At 32.8% G+C, this 18,082-nt stretch overlaps 1 protein-coding gene across 3 annotated transcripts; it reads left to right on the forward strand.

Moving 5' to 3' along the window:
- Positions 1-1,021: 1,021 nt before the first annotated feature.
- On the forward strand, positions 1,022-16,506 carry LOC140859829 (BAG-associated GRAM protein 1). Of its 3 annotated transcripts, none has more exons than XM_073262399.1 (18): positions 1,022-1,445; positions 3,308-3,358; positions 3,468-3,565; positions 4,968-5,043; positions 6,293-6,421; positions 6,512-6,558; positions 7,253-7,370; positions 7,522-7,638; positions 8,742-8,771; positions 8,877-8,976; positions 10,905-11,011; positions 11,659-11,802; positions 11,890-11,994; positions 13,322-13,468; positions 13,788-13,841; positions 15,118-15,181; positions 15,764-15,825; positions 15,964-16,506. In XM_073262399.1, the coding sequence occupies exons 1-18, from the start codon at positions 1,242-1,244 to the stop codon at positions 16,081-16,083; spliced, it is 1,773 nt and encodes a 590-aa protein (XP_073118500.1). In that variant the 5' UTR covers positions 1,022-1,241; the 3' UTR covers positions 16,084-16,506. The 3 variants fall into 3 exon arrangements, with proteins under 3 accessions (XP_073118500.1, XP_073118501.1, XP_073118502.1); XM_073262400.1 differs by having other exon boundaries at positions 1,378-1,445; positions 3,289-3,358; positions 15,964-16,505; XM_073262401.1 differs by lacking the exon at positions 1,022-1,445 and adding an exon at positions 1,620-1,683 and having other exon boundaries at positions 15,964-16,505.
- The last annotated feature ends 1,576 nt before the right edge of the window (positions 16,507-18,082 follow it).

The following is an 18,082-nucleotide window of genomic DNA, read 5'->3' on the forward strand; positions in this document are numbered from 1 at the left end:
GCACAGTACTCCGGAACCAACAGAAATGTCTAAACAATGCAATACTTTCAGCATTCGGAATTAGTCAAATTGAGACAAAGAGCGAAACTCACGTGTTGTGGTGTCGGTGTTCCGACTTCTATGCTCTATCGATTTTTTAAAAAAAATACACAATCTGTTCATTCATGACATATAAATATCACGTTGAATATTTTTTTCGGATGCATTATATATATATTTTTTTCTTTTAATTGTTTTTGGATAGGAGGGAGGGTGACGGATAATTCGATCGTGTCAGTTTTTTATTGGCCACTTTTGTGGAACCCATGTGTGGGTCCCATATGAGTGGCCAATAATAAACTGACACGCCACCCTGAGGATACTACCCTCAGGGTGACATCGACATATCCGAGGGCGACACCCAAATAGACTTCATAACTTATGGAGCTCTTCTAATTCTTTCAATGGTTATCATGTCTTCCTCTAGGATTTCTCGTAACATAATGGGGGGGAGCCGAAATAATATTTGTTCCTCCATTATACTCCAGGGCTTGTGGCAAAGAAATCAACAGTTCTATTTGTCATCGGGATATCTTCTTAATTTTGAATTGTCGATATCTTGCAAGATGAGTTTTGCGGTTGGATATCGAGTTAATTAGAGGAGAAATTGACAAATCTTTTGAGTTAAGCCATTTAATTACATACCGAAGTCTACTTTCACCCAAACCTTCTTTACTCGTATATTCCACGCTAATTCTAACCATTTCGGAATTGTCCATAATCCCGCTTCCTCTATCGAACAACTTTCACTATTATGCACGAATCGAATTCATATACAAATTCAACAATTAATTCATACGTGATCAAAATAATCTTTACTCCATAATAAATATGTAAGATTATAATTTGAAATAAAGTAAAATAAAATGGAAATTTGTAAAAAATTTTGTATAAGAATCTCGAATAGTCCGCCCTTTGACCGGTAGACAAAGACATGTATATATGTAATTGTAAATTTCTACCTTAATTTCTCCTTCCCTTTTGACACTTTCTCTCTGGCTCTCACATATTACACACACACATACACACAACCCGCTACCTGTCCCCGCAGATCGCACACGCTTAGCGTGGAACTGTGTGTTTGCCTTTTCAGACTGCAGGATTCCTTGTTTTTCTCGCCACCCTTTCATCGCGCTGACTTTCTGAGCCGTCCTGCGATTCCTGTTTCAGATAATTTCTTTGACGTGGGTGCGTTTCAGAAAATGATGGTGGCGGCTATGGAGTTTTTATGGCCGTCGATGGAGGTTTTATGGCCCTCGTGGTGGGAGGTGCAAGTCACGCTGGTTTCCGCAGCATTCGTGGTGGCGGCTTACTGGTACTTCACTCTGGGCGGCGACGGCGGCGGAGGAGATGATAGGACGTTCATGGGTGCCGCCGGTGCTGATGTGATTCTTGATAAAGAAAAGGTTTTTTTTCCGCAATCACTGGCTAGTTTTAATTATTTCGGTGTCTCTCATTCACGTATCAGCAATTTGTCGCTACTTTTTTGTATGACACTTTATAATGTTTCTAGTATGTGTATGTCAATATAGTATTTGAATTACTGATTATTAGGATGTTTTTTTCTTGGCACTTTTGTGTTAGTTCATGATTTTGCTATCGATTGATTATTGGATCATGCAAGAGATCTCCACCATCTGAAGTGTTGGTGAATTATGGGTGTTTTAACCGTATTCATCTGAGAATCCTTCTAATTTTGAATCCGTTAACATTTAGAGATAATGGAGCGTCTGTCACATTTTCTTGACGATGATGTATAAAGATAATGAATTACTAAATTCGGCAAAGGTCATTTAATACTGAGTTATCTGGCTGTGGTTTTTCTTGGTTTCTTTCTGTTTTGTTAATTGCTTTGATTTTACATCAGCGTTATCTTAACTACTGGACTGCTTCACTTTTTCTGAGAATTCAAATGTTGGCTTGTGGCTGTTTCATATTCATCATCAGTTATCTTCTGGACTCTTAAAAGAATTTTCCGTGTTTGCATTGATGGATTTGCACGAGAGGGAGCTTGCAAACTGTGATGAGAATATCAGAGTGCCCAGTTTTGCGTTTTGAACCTCAATTTTTTCTTGTACAAACCTCTAATCCCTTTCTGTTTTCTGATTCTTCTTGGGATTTGTTAGGGAACTCTGTTAGGTACTTTAGAATAATGGGCTGGATAAGTAAAGTTGGGTTACCATCATGGGCCTTGCTAAATTGGGCTATCCACTTGTCAAGAGACTTCTAGAACCGATAGCTTGGAGAAGAGGAAAGGGGTTAGAATGCGAGAATATAAAGTAGGCAAGATAGAAGGAAATAGAGGTCATTCAGTTATTTGGCTTTTGCTTGAATATTACTAGCTTATGCTAGGGACTAGCTTTTGCTAGGGAACAGAGATCATCTCTGGGTTTCTTTACTGTAATTCTCTTCTATTATATATATATATATAAATTGAGGTTCCTAACAAACTCCACGTTTTTTGTTCAGACATGCTCAAAGTGTAACCAACTATTTTATGTTATTATCACTCAGTTGAGATACAAAAGCTCTTATAAAAAAAAGTTGAGATACAAAAGCAGTTGCAAATATTACTGGCTTCATAATGGTTTTATTCTTTCCACACCTCCTAAGTAATTGCCAGTGTCGCTGTTCTCTATAATTTTTTGGATTATCTCTCTCTCTCAGCATATAATCAGTTTCCCATGAATTTGATTTTCTGGCAACATCCACTGAAAATTAAATTCCCTTAAGATTTTACACTGTAAATATGTTGTGAACTTGCTACAGAGAAAGACGTGATCTCTGGAATCATTTCTGCTTTGCATGGCACACACCAACTCGAGGATACGGTCAAATAAGGTTTTTCTTCTTGTAGGTTATCATAACCAACAATTTAATAAGATCACAGTCTTGAAAGATGTTAATTTGATAAGTCGAAAGATATGATGGAGTTGACAGCTAAATTTACTTGACTTGTATAAGTTCAAAAATGTTTAAAATTATTATGTATTAGAAAATAAATGTTGGCTGGTTGGAATTGTAGTTCTGACTGTTATTCACGGACGGTCTTAAAACTTTTCCCCATGAGAGTTGCTTGTACTAATACTGGCCTAGTGGCCTTCTCCATCAAGTTTTGATGCTCGGGAGTTAATATTTCATGTCATGATTATTGCATGAAGTTATATGAAGTTTTTTATTCTTTGTGCAACCTTGGATATCGTTTTTGTTATCTTTTCTCTGGAGTAATTTTCCTCGCATGACATGCAGTCCTACGCTTCTTTTGTAGACAGGCCAGTTTAAAGGAGACCCTCAAACTAATTCTGCTTACCTAATTAAGGTACTTTTAAATAATTTCAGCAGCAAATATCTTGAACTGATTCTAAACAGAAAGTTTCAACAACCTGTCTACGACCTTTCTTTTGTTACGATAGCAAGTTCTATTTCAGGTGGAACTTTTAGCTGCGAAGAATCTTATGGGGGCTAACTTGAATGGCACTTCAGATCCTTATGCAATTGTAACTTGCGGTGCTGAAAAGCGGTTTAGGTGATTGCATTTTCATTTGATTTATCTATATTTTAAAGTAATAATTTTTTTTAAGAAATTGTCCTGCTCCATTCATTGTGTGATACCATTTTTCTGATGTTTGCTTACGTTTCTGATTATATTGCTGCTATATTCATTTTATTAAATGGAAGGTGACTATTTTTATTTATCTTTACTTATCCTTGGTGAAAGAATATGATGAGACAACATACAAAAGCATTTTTCTGTCTTCAGCAACCAAAAATGTTTAGTTTCTTTCCATCATATATATTGTTACCAAGGATGGGATCTAGGATGTTGTAAGGCACGCTCCAATTAAGCTTTTAATCGTATTCAGAATCCTTAATCTTTTGAAACTATTTGTGTTATCATTTCATCTATTTGCCAACTAATTAACTGTGTTTATGTGATTGTATATGCCACGTCTCTTAGAAGTCGCTTTACATGTTCAATGAGTAAGCTCATAATTATTTTAAGCTCATTAGAACTTCATAAAGTGTCATTAGATTTATTGTTTCTTGCTCAAAGTACACAAATATAAATTTAGTTTCTTCCCATGCTTTTCAGCTCGCTTTGTAGCACTGAATCACCACTCCAAAACCACGCTGCCTGTTTAAAGGTTGTCTCGACGGACTAAATTTTCATGACCTGTCCTTGACCTTGTTGACAAATTGATTGCACCTTTGTGAGAAGAAAGATATACTTGCATCATATTGTGTGAAATGGAATTTAACTCAGTTTTGAACATAGTAATGGAAGAGGGAATTGCCATCTATAAGATTTGGCACGGATATTTTTAGGTCCTTCCTAAAAAAACTGATGAATTTTGGACATGTTTGAGTATGGATTGTACCTGAGAGCCAATATGGATAAGCTGTTATATGGCCATTGAGGCCGTGAAAATGGGGTGCGGGAAACCAATACAAGCATCACACTTTTGGGTAAAGCATCCTACATCTCAATTCTCATCCTCGTCTAAAACCTGAGTACTCACTGAATGACATATGTTATAAGGACAGATTCAACATATGGATATCTTTTCCATTTGTGCCAAGGGCGCAAGAGACTCTAATACGATATAGTTAATCTAATATTTAGTTGCTAAATATCCATGCATTCCAGTTCTTTGGGTGTAGATACCCCTGCTAAAGATATTCTGTGCATCGGCGTTATTCATTTTCTTTTTCATTTTGATAATGGTGAGATGGTGTTTCCAACTTCATTTCAGGCTTTGCTTTGTTTTCTCTGAGTGTAACCAGAAGTAGAGGTCAGAGAGTGGTATAGGCAGTTGATATTATTGGTTTTAATAATTTGTACTATCCTCACATGGTTTCTGCGCATACCTTTATGGCATCTTGTGCAGGAATTTTAATATAGTTCATGATTTTATTTGTTCTTGTAGTTCAATGGTACCTGGATCTCGAAATCCCATGTGGGGAGAGGAGTTCAATTTCTCCATCGATGAGCTTCCTGTGGAGGTAGTTAACTTAACATGGAAACTTGTGGGTCAAACAGGGAAAAAATGAAACATTTCATTATTTGGATCCATCTGTTATTGGGCTTTAATTCATTTATCGTGGATTTTTACTCGCTAAGATGCATTAATGATTTTTTTGTTTTATGATTTAATTAACTAAAATTTTATTGTATCCGATTGATTTGTCCTTTTATAAATAAATAGTTAAGGTTTTATTTATAACCAACTTTTTCCTCTCATTGTCAAAATATTTGAACGTTTTATTAACGAATGATACTAAACTATAGTTCAGTGTATTTCATATTTCTGTTATTCATTGGTTTATGGTAAAGTCAATTAATCAAACATTCAGTGTTAATACAAATCTATTCTGAACTCCACGAAAAGCACTCCGATTACATGGCTTTTAATTGCATATTTGCATATATAACTCGAGAATTCCAATGCACTCAAAAAACATGATTGTACTTCCAACAACTTTGCGCATGACTTTTTTTCCAAATACTTAAAACCTTTTTGCGGCGTCGGCTTAGAGGAACTCAAGATCCGAATCTCATGTTCAGCAAATAAATCCCATCTGTATGTGCGTGCCATGTTTGTGCAATGTCTTTCCATTACACCATTTTGTTTTTTCATCAACAACGTGTCTCTTGCTAGTTGCTATATTACGAAATGTTGTTACCTTTTTGAATCATGAACTTGCAAATTGTTCTCATTGATGGAGTTTCTCAAGTCACGGTTTAATTATTTTAAATCATACTTTCAATGTCATTGAACTGCTTGCTTGAAGTCTCCTACGTATTTGTCCATTTTTGGTGCTACAGCAAGATAATAATCATTCGGTTTATGTTGATGCCGAAGTGTAATGAATTCCAAGTTACTGTTGAATGTGGCTGTGCAACCCTACACGAACTTGTGACAAATTATAAGAGCCTGATTTTATCATCAATTGAAAATCAACATATGACCTAGAGAATAAATTTGTAGATTTCTAAATTTCATTCCCTAGCTTGTTGACCAAGATGCTCCTGAAAGTAGTGGAACATGATTAGCCCTAGGCAAATGACTGAAGACATCTTTTTAAGCAGTTTTGCCTGTGATTGAATTTGCTCCGATGATCATCTCCTTTTTTTTAGAATATGAACGTGTTTTAACATTCGAACTGTTACTTTTTTTCATGACTTTTTTCCTTGGACTAATTCTTCTTCATCTTTTTTTTCCCCCTTTTTTTTACCTGATTTTATGGGCAGATTAATGTGACAATTTATGATTGGGATATAATTTGGAAAAGTGCAGTTCTTGGTGCGGTGAATATTCCTATTGAACACGAAGGTCAAACTGGGGCCGTTTGGTATACACTGGATAGCCCGTCAGGGCAGGTAATTTGTCCTTTTCAAAGTATGCCAGCTAATAGATTTTGTCCTTTTTCTGGCATTGGCTTAAAACTCATTTTGTTTTTGGCTTGTCAGGTCTGTCTTCATATTAAAACACTCAAACTCCGAATGAACTCTTCCAGGTTGCTTTTGTATAACTTGTACTCCCCCTTTGGGGTTTGTCATTAAAAGTGACTGTCTCTTTTGTTAGTAAAATATGTGTCCATTACGTTGTAAGAACGTAAAATGTCTAACATTCTTGGGTAGTGACGCTTTGGGTAAAATATATGAGATTAAATAGTTGCTTGGGCTGCTTTTCTGATGAAGTTGTTTCTGGTAAACTCATTTATTAATTTTTGCGCTTAATATTGAATTAGACCTGCTATTTTTTTTGTCTAGAAATGCTCAATAACGTAGTGTGAGCAATTTTTCTTTCTTGTCGTGAGACCTTCGCGAATTCTTTTATGGCATTAAAGCTACTTATTTTACTTAAACATAGAAGACATAATTTTACTGGGATCTGGGAGTTCATCTATCTTGCTCATTTAGTTTGACATTTTAGTAACGTTCTTTAAAAATTTCTTGCTAAGCTCATATAGACTCGAACAGTTGAAGAACAATTGTATGTTCTCAAACAGTTACGCACACACATTACAATATATTCCATTTAATCTACATTTCTTTGCTGATTATTATGTTTTGACTTGGCACGAGCAGGATCAATTTTTAAATTGTTCAGAATTCAGATATAAAGGATAATACGCCCGTTTGGAATTCACATCTTTATGGTGTTATGCCTTTCCAGTAACTTATCTCAAAATTTTAATGTTCTTTCAGGTTAAACGGCTATGCTGGTGCTATTACTCGAAGAAGAACTTTAGATAAAGAAAGACCTACTGTTGTTCATCAGAAACCGGGGCCACTGCAAACAATATTTAATCTTCTTCCAGATGAGGCATAGTTCTCTACTTGCATCTGGGACATTCTTAGTTCCAAACTCTCTTTAGAATGAGTTTGGTCTTGTGTTTGTCTTTTCAAACCATATCTATTATTTTTGCTGACTGTCGGTAAATTCAGTTGCTGATATTAATCATTTTGTTTCTCAGGTCGTTGAACATAGCTATTCATGTGCACTTGAAAGATCATTTTTGTACCATGGTAGAATGTATGTATCAACATGGCACATCTGCTTCCATTCTAATGTTTTCTCAAAGCAAATGAAGGTCAGTTCTTTGGAATCTATCACTCAGTTTTCTTTGTGAGCCACCTCCCCGAAACTTCCAATTAAAAAACTTAATTAGTTCTCGTTGGTTCAAAATTTGATGCTCTACCTTTTATATATGACATACATTTACTTGATGCACAAATAACTCGGTTTATATCTATTAGGTAACAACCCTCTAGAGCGTTATATTACAATTTATGATTTTTGAGTCTAGCATGTGACCAAGCCAATAACATGTGACCGAGCCAACTAGCCAAGAGATATTAGTAATAGTCTTGAAGTAAAAACCAAGTGTTTCATCTTCCATTGAGAGTCTTTTATGAGCCCCAAGTTCTTTTCTGTTACAAATATAACGTAGTTATTCATGAAGTTTACACTCAGAAAGAAAAATATTTTCCGTTTGTATTTACATTTTTCGGGCATGGTATTCTTTTCACTCTTTCATCAGACGAGATTCAAGTACATTTTTGGCTGTGATAGCACTCTGCGTGGTGGATAAAGAAAACAAGTGTGTGAAGTTAAACACACAAGGGAGCCTATGAGAGAGGCATATTAGTGTGCATCCAGCATGTAATATTTTAAATGAATCTTAAATTTCATACAGTCATGTCAATATCGAAGAAAAAACATGCCAGTGAAAAAACTAGAAATATACTACATAAGACTTAGTAGCATGGTCTATTCTGCATGCTCACTCTAGTTATTTTCTGTTTGATGCACGTGGAAACTGCTTTATATTCCCTCTATTCAATAGCGGATTACATCGGTTACTTCTCAAGCGATCCATGCAAGGAATATAGTCGTTTTCATCATCTGTGTTCTGCAAATATCATCTTCACTTAACTGTTCCATATGGAATGCATAATCACCTTTTCACATTTTTGAGCCAGTTCAATTCTTCATTATTTTCTTCATAATACTATATACAAACTATTGGATTATATGAATGAAACTGTTAGTTCTTCATTATTTTCCTCATAATACTATATACAAATTATTGAATTATATGATCGAAAACTGTTATTCAAATAATTTTCAGCCTCGACTATCAGTGCATTTTTGGTTTCTAACTAAAGTACGAGTCCATTTCCATGTTTGCAGGTAATTATACCTTTTGGAGACATAGACGAGGTACAAAACTTCCTATTTCCTTGCTACACTATCATTTTCTGCATGCTCATGAGCTTTGACTGGAAGTGTGAAATGATGAAATTGTTTGTTGGTTTTCTGTCTCAGATAAAGCGGAGCCAGCATGCATTAATCAATCCTGCTGTTACAATAATTCTTCAAACTGGTGCTGGGGGACATGGTGTGCCTCCTCTAGGAAGTCCGGATGGTTGGTAACTCTTCTTTTTGGCTTCTGCTTGTCTTCTTGAGTTAATATCTTGAAGAATTTGGTGCTTCAATCCTGTAAAATAATCATTAGGTACACAAGTCTAAGATGGATATATCTTCTTGCTGCTGCTTAATTGAACTTTTAAAATGCATTTACATTTTCCACTGTGTCACGGAGGAAACTTGTTCTTTTTTTATTCTCTTTTTGATTGGTAAACTAGATGTTGTTTATCATTTCATCATATTAATGCTACTATAAGCACAAAATTGTTTGATTTGGTCTCATTAAAAAGTATATATTCTTATATAAAAGCGCAAACTCATGTCGAATCTTATTTGTACTTGATACAGACTATTATATGTTGTTCAATGAGTTTATAAGTTGTATGATCTTATTTTAAACATAAGCCATGGAGTGTTTGAATAAAACAAGAGAACGAAGCTTAAAACTCTTGATGTGTTTCATATTATAAGATTTTTTTGTTATGAACTTGTGATAATTACCCAAATGGCATAACTATTGGCTATTTTTAACATGTCAATATAATATATGGTTTTATATTTTGATTAATATAATTAAAATTGCTATAAATATAATTATAATAATAATTAGGATTATAATTAATAATATTAGATATTATAATAATAATAAAAATAGTAGTATGATAATAGTAAGGATAATAGTTAGTTGTACAATAATAATATTAATAGTTATAATTAGTAATTATAATTAGAATAATAATAGTTATTGTTATTAGTATAATTGTCTTATTAAGAGTAGAAATCATAATATACTAATTATTATTCATGTAATAATAATAACAATAATAAAATAAATTTTGTATTCATATAATTATAATTAATAAAAATATTATTTGCTATTATTAATTTTCTCATTGATAATATTAAAATACGCTTGTTTGGTACAAGTACAAATAATAATTGTATAACTTGTCCTATCTAATCTTTCGTTCTTCTCGTCATACTATTTATCCATCTATTAATTATTTATTTTACATCAATCAAATTATTATTCATTTATTTTATATCAATCAAATCATTGAATTTAAATTATTATATTACCCTTATAAATAATATTATTCATATTTTACTTATTTTTAAAAAGGGCAAAATGGTCATTTATCATTTTTATATAAAATTCAATCAATCAAATCACATAAACAATAATCTATCAATCAAATCAAATACTATATTAACTATCATTTTTTATTTATTTTATATTACATTATATTACTTATCCAAGTACTATTTATCCTATCCTCGAATCAAACGGTACCTATTAATAATAGTATAATGATGATGATAATTATTTAATTATAATAACAATTGTAATAGTAATAATGATAATATTAATATAATAATAATAATTATTATTTATATAATTAAAATTAGTATTGTAAGTAATATTAATCTGTTATTGTAATTAAAATATTTATAATATAATAATAATGCTAATTATCATATACTTATGATAATTAACATCATTGTTGTTAAAATAGAAATATTATTAGTAGTAATCATAATTATATAATTATAATAGAATTTATATTAAAATATTATAGAAATAAAAATATATTATTTTAATTATAATTATTATTGGATATCAATCAATTTATATATTATGTTATATGAGTGTATGTTTGAGGTATTATAAAATATATGAGGATAATTTGGGTTTTAAAAGATATTCAAATAAGATTTTTAAAAATAAGTTGGGGTATCCAAATTTTTTTAAAACAACTTATAAATTTTTAAGCAATTTATTTCGACAGCTTATAAGCTATTTTAAAAAAAATTTGCCAAACTCAAACACCCTCTAAATTTGGTCTTGATGAATGTGTATTATTATTATTATGCAAAAGCATGAACCCGTGTCTGCGCATAAGATGCTAATTGTGTCTCTTTCAGGTAGGGTAAGATATATGTTTGCCTCTTTCTGGAATAGAAATCACGCGTTGAGAGCTATACAACGTGCAGTGAAGAACTATCATGAAATGTTAGAAGCTGAGAAAAAGGTTTGAGTCTTGGCTTTTCTATCTTCATTCCGATACTATTCTGTCAATGCCCCGAGCCCAGACCCGCTCAACTATTTCGTATTCGTTCTCGCTTTATGGAAATTGTTGACCAAAGTTGCTACAAGAGTGCATTGTATCTCATTGTAATCCATTTTGAACTTTTTTTGTCTTCTTACCCATGTGGGACAGGGTTGCTACTTGCTACACATACTTTTCTCCACTTTAAGCTCCAATACTCTTAAAAAGCAGTAGGACTAGATCAGGGTTTTTTATTGTTTTGATTGAATAACATATTTATGTTACCTGGGTATGAATCCATAATGAACTCTACACGCATTTTTCTTGTGAACTGTGATTTTGAACTGGTACTTTGATAAAAGTTGGCACACATCATGGATGAGAATTGGAAGCATAGATTCTTTCATTGTTATGCTCCTTTGGTGAGTAGTGACACTGAAAGAAATTTGAAAAATAATGAAATTACTGTGATCATGGGGTGGTTGCTACTTAGCCATATTTGAAGAATAATAGCATCTGTCAAATTGCTATTAAAATTGGAATTCTTTTTGTGTACTTGTATTACTGATCTCTATTTCACGTGCTTGAATTGCATAGTAGCTCCCTTACATATTTGTGTATGTATGCAGGAAAAGGAACAATCAGCATTGCGTGCTCATAGTAGTTCTATAAGAGGCAGCAGAAGACATTCTAAAGTTTCTGAGGAAAGCATTGCCAAGACTGAAAAGTTTCAGCCATTCATCAAAGAGGAATGCCTTTCTGGAATATTCAATGTTTGTATACTTATCCATGTATATTTTGATATTAAGTTCAAGCAACATCTATAAATATATTGCTTTGATAAGTGTATTGTTTTCCAGGAAGTTTTTCCCTGCACAGCCGAGCAATTTTTCAAGTTTCTGTTAGATGATGGCTCGAATTTCACACATGAGTACCGATCTGTCCGAAAGGATTCTAATCTCGTTGTAAGTAATAAGTATTCATTGGATGTTATGCATCTGCTTCATATCAGATCGTTGATTATTCCGGTAAAAATGAGTTTAGATTTAAACTCAATACTTACGAAAATTTAAACTCATACCTACGAATGTTTCAATGCTAATTCATTTGTTCTACCTTCAATTTTTAATACCTATAATCAAGTGCGCAAGGATTTTTGTGGCGCCCAAATCAGAGATTACTGACTTATCCCTAGTTTGGTGTCACATTTTTCTACAACCACTTTGTACAAGGATTTTGGTCTTTCTCTGAAGTACTGCAAGCCGCACACAGATTCACTATGACAAAATAAGTAATTTATTACTTAGATAATAATGTTTAAAAAATAGACTCATTAAAAGTACAGCGTAAGCAAAATAAATGTTACTTATGCGAAACAGCGTCTAGTCTGAAATATAACTATATAGGAAAATATAATTTTATCATCTTGCAGCCTATGTGCTTATTCCCTCCATGTCCCCCTATTCTTGTGTTTGGAAATTGCAATAAATAAAAAAACATCTGATTAAATATTTTAAGGACTTAGTGATGGTTAGAATGCTGACTAATAAATATTATAATAACAACATTTTGGTGTATATAGTAGATAAGGACAAATGTTTTATGAACATGGTTGCACTTAAAAGAGCCTTGTGTGCTCTTCTTGCGACGAGGCACGAGACTGCAAGCGGTGATATCCCAATTAGGGTCATGATTCACTTGCACATAAAATATTTTTGTACATTATTTTCACTCAGTCGCGGACCATATCCTCGTGAAAATATTGAAGAGTCGGTAGAAGAGTGTTGGGAAAAGATCAAAGTTAGAACCACTACTTCGAGTGGATCACGTAAAGAGTTTAAGAATGTTTCGATTTCAGATTTATTAAGAGATTGGGCCTTTGTTTACTGTTGATATAAATAGGGAGTCAGTCTTTTCTTTTGCCGTTCGCTAATTTCTTGTCCGCCTTTTGTAATCATATCTTTCACATATATAATATATTATTGTGTCTAATAAAAAATATATATATTGAAAAATATCTGTAAGTCTTCCACTGCGTATATTTAAAATACATGATATGCTACACAGGTTCTTATAACCAAGACATGTTGAATTAGGTTTGAGTAATTATGTTTCCTTAAAAGACAGTAATGCTAGACATCCTATGAAATCTATCTCGAAATGTAAAATGATCTGCGGTGACATACTTTGGGTGATGATATAAACTGTGTTCTTAGAAAATATGTTCCACAATATGATTTATGGATGTTATCGGTGTTAATCATCTTGAGTTTCTTGTTATGCTGACTTCAGATGGGTCAATGGCATGCCGCTGATGAATATGATGGTCAAGTCAGAGAAATTACATTCAGAACCTTGTGTAATAGCCCCATGTGCCCTCCAGATACCGCAATGACTGAGTGGCAGCATACCGTCTTGTCAGCAGATAAGAAAACTCTGGTAGAACTTATCTTTTCAACCATGCAACTATCTTATGAGTTTTAACCGGTCTTGTGGAATTGATTTTGTAGTTAAAGACAAGAAAATATAGGCCGAGAAGAACTGATTTATTAGGGTTGAAGACAAAGAGTACAGGACACTTATTTATAAAATTCTATAACCCTAGTTCAATAGAACAAGGACTCCTAGTTTACTTTTACAAGAACTCTATCCCACTAGAGGCCTAATCAATTAAGAATATCAATATGTCCTATCTATCTGGATATTTGAGCTTCAGCAGATATGTTAATATTTATGCGTGAATTTGTTTATTACATAGGTGTTTGAGACTGTACAACAGGCCCATGATGTTCCATTTGGGTCATATTTTGAGGTATGCTAATACTATTAAGCACCAGTTTCCTATTCTCATTCTTCTGACATCAAGACTTTTATTTAGAGTAATGTTTTAAAAACCGGACTGGACCGGCCGGTTCGTCGAACTGGTCACAGGTTCGGTCTGGACTAGGGGTGCAAACGAACCGAATCGAGTCGAATAATGGTAAAATTTTAAGGTTCGAATTCGGCTCGATAAGAGTATATTCGAGTTCGAGCTCGATTCGAAGTTCGATAATTTCAAATATTTTGGCTCGAGTTCGGCTCGAAATGAAGTTCGAGTTCGAGTTCGGTTCGAAATATTCGAACGTATTCGTGAACTATTCGGATATTATGGTTCGAAAGCTCGAAATGTATATATATTATTATATAATTATATTATATTAATTAAATATTAAGGCTCGCGAACTATTCGCGAACTATCGAACAGAGTAATTTCGGCTCGAGCTCGGCTCGAAAAAAAGTTCGAACATGTTCGAATTCGGCTCGAGTTCGATAAGCTCGAATACGAATCAAATATTTATCGAGCGGGCTCGTAAAGCTCACGAACAGGTTCGGTTCGTTTGCACCCCTAGGACGATGCATAAAAACGGTTTGACCAGTCAAACCATTTGGAACCGGTCAAACTCGGTCAAGAAACGGTCGGACCGGCTTTGAACCGGTCAAGAACCGGTCCGACTTGTTCGCCTATTTTTTATTTTTTATTTTTAAAAAAAACTTTTAATTTTTTCCTATAATTTATTTTTTTCATTAATTTCTTTTAAAAAAAAATTACTTCCTCTATTTAAAATTTAAATCTTTTATTTTTGGTTATATATATATGATTGTTTGGTTTTTGAATTTTGTTAAAATATTAATTTAGTAGTATTGGAGCTTATTTTGATTATTTTTTGTTTAAACTATATATATATTTGATGTTTTGATTATATATATGTTGTTTAGATTTTAGACTTTGTTAAATGTTTATATATATTTAAAGTCTTGAAAATTTAAAATATATCAATTACTATATTATATTACTCTTCATATAATATAATAGTATTCCGGTCCGACCTTCTGGTGGGACCGGTCGAATCTTTTTTCAAGGGTTTATCGTTTCGATTGCCAATCCGGTTTTAAAAGCATTGATTTAGAGTATACATAATAATTTATGCATTGGATGGTTAATGGGATAAGGTTTGGCTGATGCAATCCACTGTTAATTGTCTGGAGTCCATCTTCCTTGTCTATTCTTAGTTCTCTTCTTTATTACCGAGATGTCTTGTGTGAGCCAGGTCCACTGCAGATGGTCTTTAGAGACAAACTCGGAGTCTTCATGCACCTTGGATATTAAAGTTGGTGAGTTTCGCAGTTTCTTAGTCCTCTGCTTGGTGGTTTGTTGGAGCTTGTTAGTGTATGTTTCACATCATGCTCTTTGACTGTTTCTTATGTAGTCTCTTTCTCTTTTCTTCCCTCATCTCGTTCAAAATGAAATGCATCTGGGCACTCCATTTTATTATTCATTGGCTGAAATTTGTGGAGCATATTTGTTATCTGAAAGTCCTCGGGACACAGCAATTTAGAGTTTAATTTGAAATGAACACATCTTTTAAACCAAGTTAGCTAGCATTCTCGAGTAGCAATCCTTTTTATGGCCACCTTTTGATTCAATATCTCTCTCTTTCTCTTTGTTCTTTATTTTTCAAAATGTTATTTTTGTTTATTTTTTTGTCATTTCATTTTTCGTTTCTTTTGAGCTATTGTCAAACTTAATACTATCGAGAGGATCTTATGTCATTTCACCGGAATTTGTGAATGTGAATCTTGAAATATTGTATAGTGCTTGGTTGCCAATGATGAGCAGTTAAAACATTTTAATTTTAAACCAATATTTTTAAAGTAAATGAGTGTGTTGCATTCACTGTTTTACCATCTTCACAGGTGCACATTTCAAAAAATGGTGTATAATGCAATCCAAGATAAAAGCAGGTGCTATCAATGAGGTACGTGTTTGACTCGTAATTCATCCATACTCATCTTCTTCTGTTCTCCTCCTTTTTTCTTTCGGAAATTTCAGTTTTGATGAACAAAATTCAGAATGACTGGATGACATAGTCTAAACATAATCAATTGCATTGCAGTATAAGAAAGAGGTGGATGTGATGCTAGAAGTAGCTCGTTCATACATAAAATTGAAGACCTCTGTCCCTGAGATAGAACATACGGCCTCGTCTTCCGCTGTTAGCCAAGAAACCATTTGAATGTTTACAAAATCACATACACGTCCTTCATACACATGGGATGCACGTCGCCTGTACATTTCCTCCTGGCGTTCATCGTGTTGGGAGTTCATCAATCAACAGGAACTGAGCGTAATTTACACAACTATGGCATGTGCTTACACCCTATCTCTTTGGCCGAGAACAAGCGGTGCGCACCTCTGAGCCTTGTAGTAGATATTTTAGTTCTAGTAATCACACACATGCTTGTCTTGTTGCCGTAATTTGAGTCCGTTGTTTACCAGTTGAACTTCGGTTAAGTTATGTGTTGTATGTAACTGTTGTATAATTTTTACACCCTTTTGGCAAAAGAACATATTGAAAATATGGGAAGAAAGTCAAATCTTAAATACTTTTTATTTTGATATATTTACATGTGATTATTATGTATATAGATTTATCCCAAGATACTCTTGTTATATTAATGATTTGATTAACAATTTCTGATACACAAAATTTGCGTTTTTGTACATTTTCTACTTAATCATATGTATTATATATTCTGCGTCATAAATAACAATATATATATATATCATTGTTATTAAATTAATTTTTTTTCTGACAGTGTTTAGATTGATTTTATAATGGATAGTTGAATAAATTTATGACAAAATATTATTATCTGGAGAAATATAATTGCGCCCAAACTTATACAGTAACAAGTTATATGGAAAATATTTTGTATAAACCTAATTCATGAGATGAACTTGTATAAGAATGTGGGTGGTCATACAGTTTCAAAAAAAAAAAAAAGAAAAAGAATGTGGTCCTACTTTTGAAAGTAAAATTTTCAAATCCAAGTTCCCCTTTGCAATATTTATTGTTCAAAATATTATTTTTGTTATATTTTTTAAGTTTTAGTAATTATAATACATTTTTAAAATTTTAGGAAAAATTGTTTTTTTTTTTTGTCATGTATGTTTGTCATTTTGCGATTTCGATCCTTTATATTTTCAGTTTTCAATTTTAGTTCGTTATCTTTATTTTTTTGGCAATTTTAGCTTTTTTTTCGACGTGGCGCTGATGTGACACCAATTAGTGTTGATGTGGAGCTGACGTGTATAGTGTCATGTAAGTATTTTCGAAGAAAAAAAGACTGAAATTGCCAAAAATCGGAACATGCATGACTAAAACTAAAATATGAAAATATTGATGATCGAAATTACAAAGTGACAAATTTACAAGATCAAAATTGCAATTTTTTCAAAATTTTATCCATATTTGATTGATTAAATAAATTTAAAATTTTCACACACTCATCGAGTTTTGAATTCAAATTAAATATAAAAAAACAATAATAAGCTAGTACTTTTTAACAACTAAAATTACATTGTTCGAATTAATTAGTTTATGAACATTATATTACATTTAATGGGGAAAACTATCTACAATTTTGTCGCTACGTGTGTCTTATTCTTATATTTTCAAATTTCAATTTTAGTCTTATGTCTTTTGATTTAAGCAATTTTAATCATTTTTTTTATCAGGAAACTGATGTGACGTTAAATACATAAATTCCATATCAATATCAATGTTATATTGATGTTAGATTATCGTCACGTGGAAAAAAAACTAAATAAAAAGATAGCGAAATAAAATTGAAATCAATGTTTTAACATGTTTATATGATGACGATGATGATACCGAGAAATTCGACCATGCAAGGGGGTATTTACCCCTATGCATTTTCCTTGACCATGATTGGGTCACATCCAATTTTCATGTGGGTCCCACATGAAAATTGGCCAAGGAAATACAAAGGGAGTATACTTCGGACTAATTGTATTAATCTCTCATGTGAAAAATCTAAAAGTCATAAAATCTCCTAAGAAATATTAATAGACTAATGCATCTCTCAGTTTTCTAAAATGTAACACATTTCACCCCTCTCATAGAGGTTTTTATGCTATTTTTTTTAAAACATAAGGTCTAACATGCTATTAATTTTCTATAGGGGTTTTTATGCTAATTTTTTTAAAAA

Source organism: Henckelia pumila, chromosome 4 (genome assembly GCF_033568475.1).
Source record: "Henckelia pumila isolate YLH828 chromosome 4, ASM3356847v2, whole genome shotgun sequence".
Classification (NCBI taxonomy): Eukaryota; Viridiplantae; Streptophyta; class Magnoliopsida; order Lamiales; family Gesneriaceae; genus Henckelia; species Henckelia pumila.

Bases quoted from the DNA above. Each gene is read 5' to 3' on its own strand.
- LOC140859829 (XM_073262399.1), top strand. From the start codon at position 1,242: ATGATGGTGGCGGCTATGGAGTTTTTATGGCCGTCGATGGAGGTTTTA. The intron at 5,044-6,292 runs GTAGTTAACTTA...TTTTATGGGCAG, and splicing joins TCGATGAGCTTCCTGTGGAG to ATTAATGTGACAATTTATGA. The intron at 15,826-15,963 runs GTACGTGTTTGA...ATTGCATTGCAG, and splicing joins AAGCAGGTGCTATCAATGAG to TATAAGAAAGAGGTGGATGT.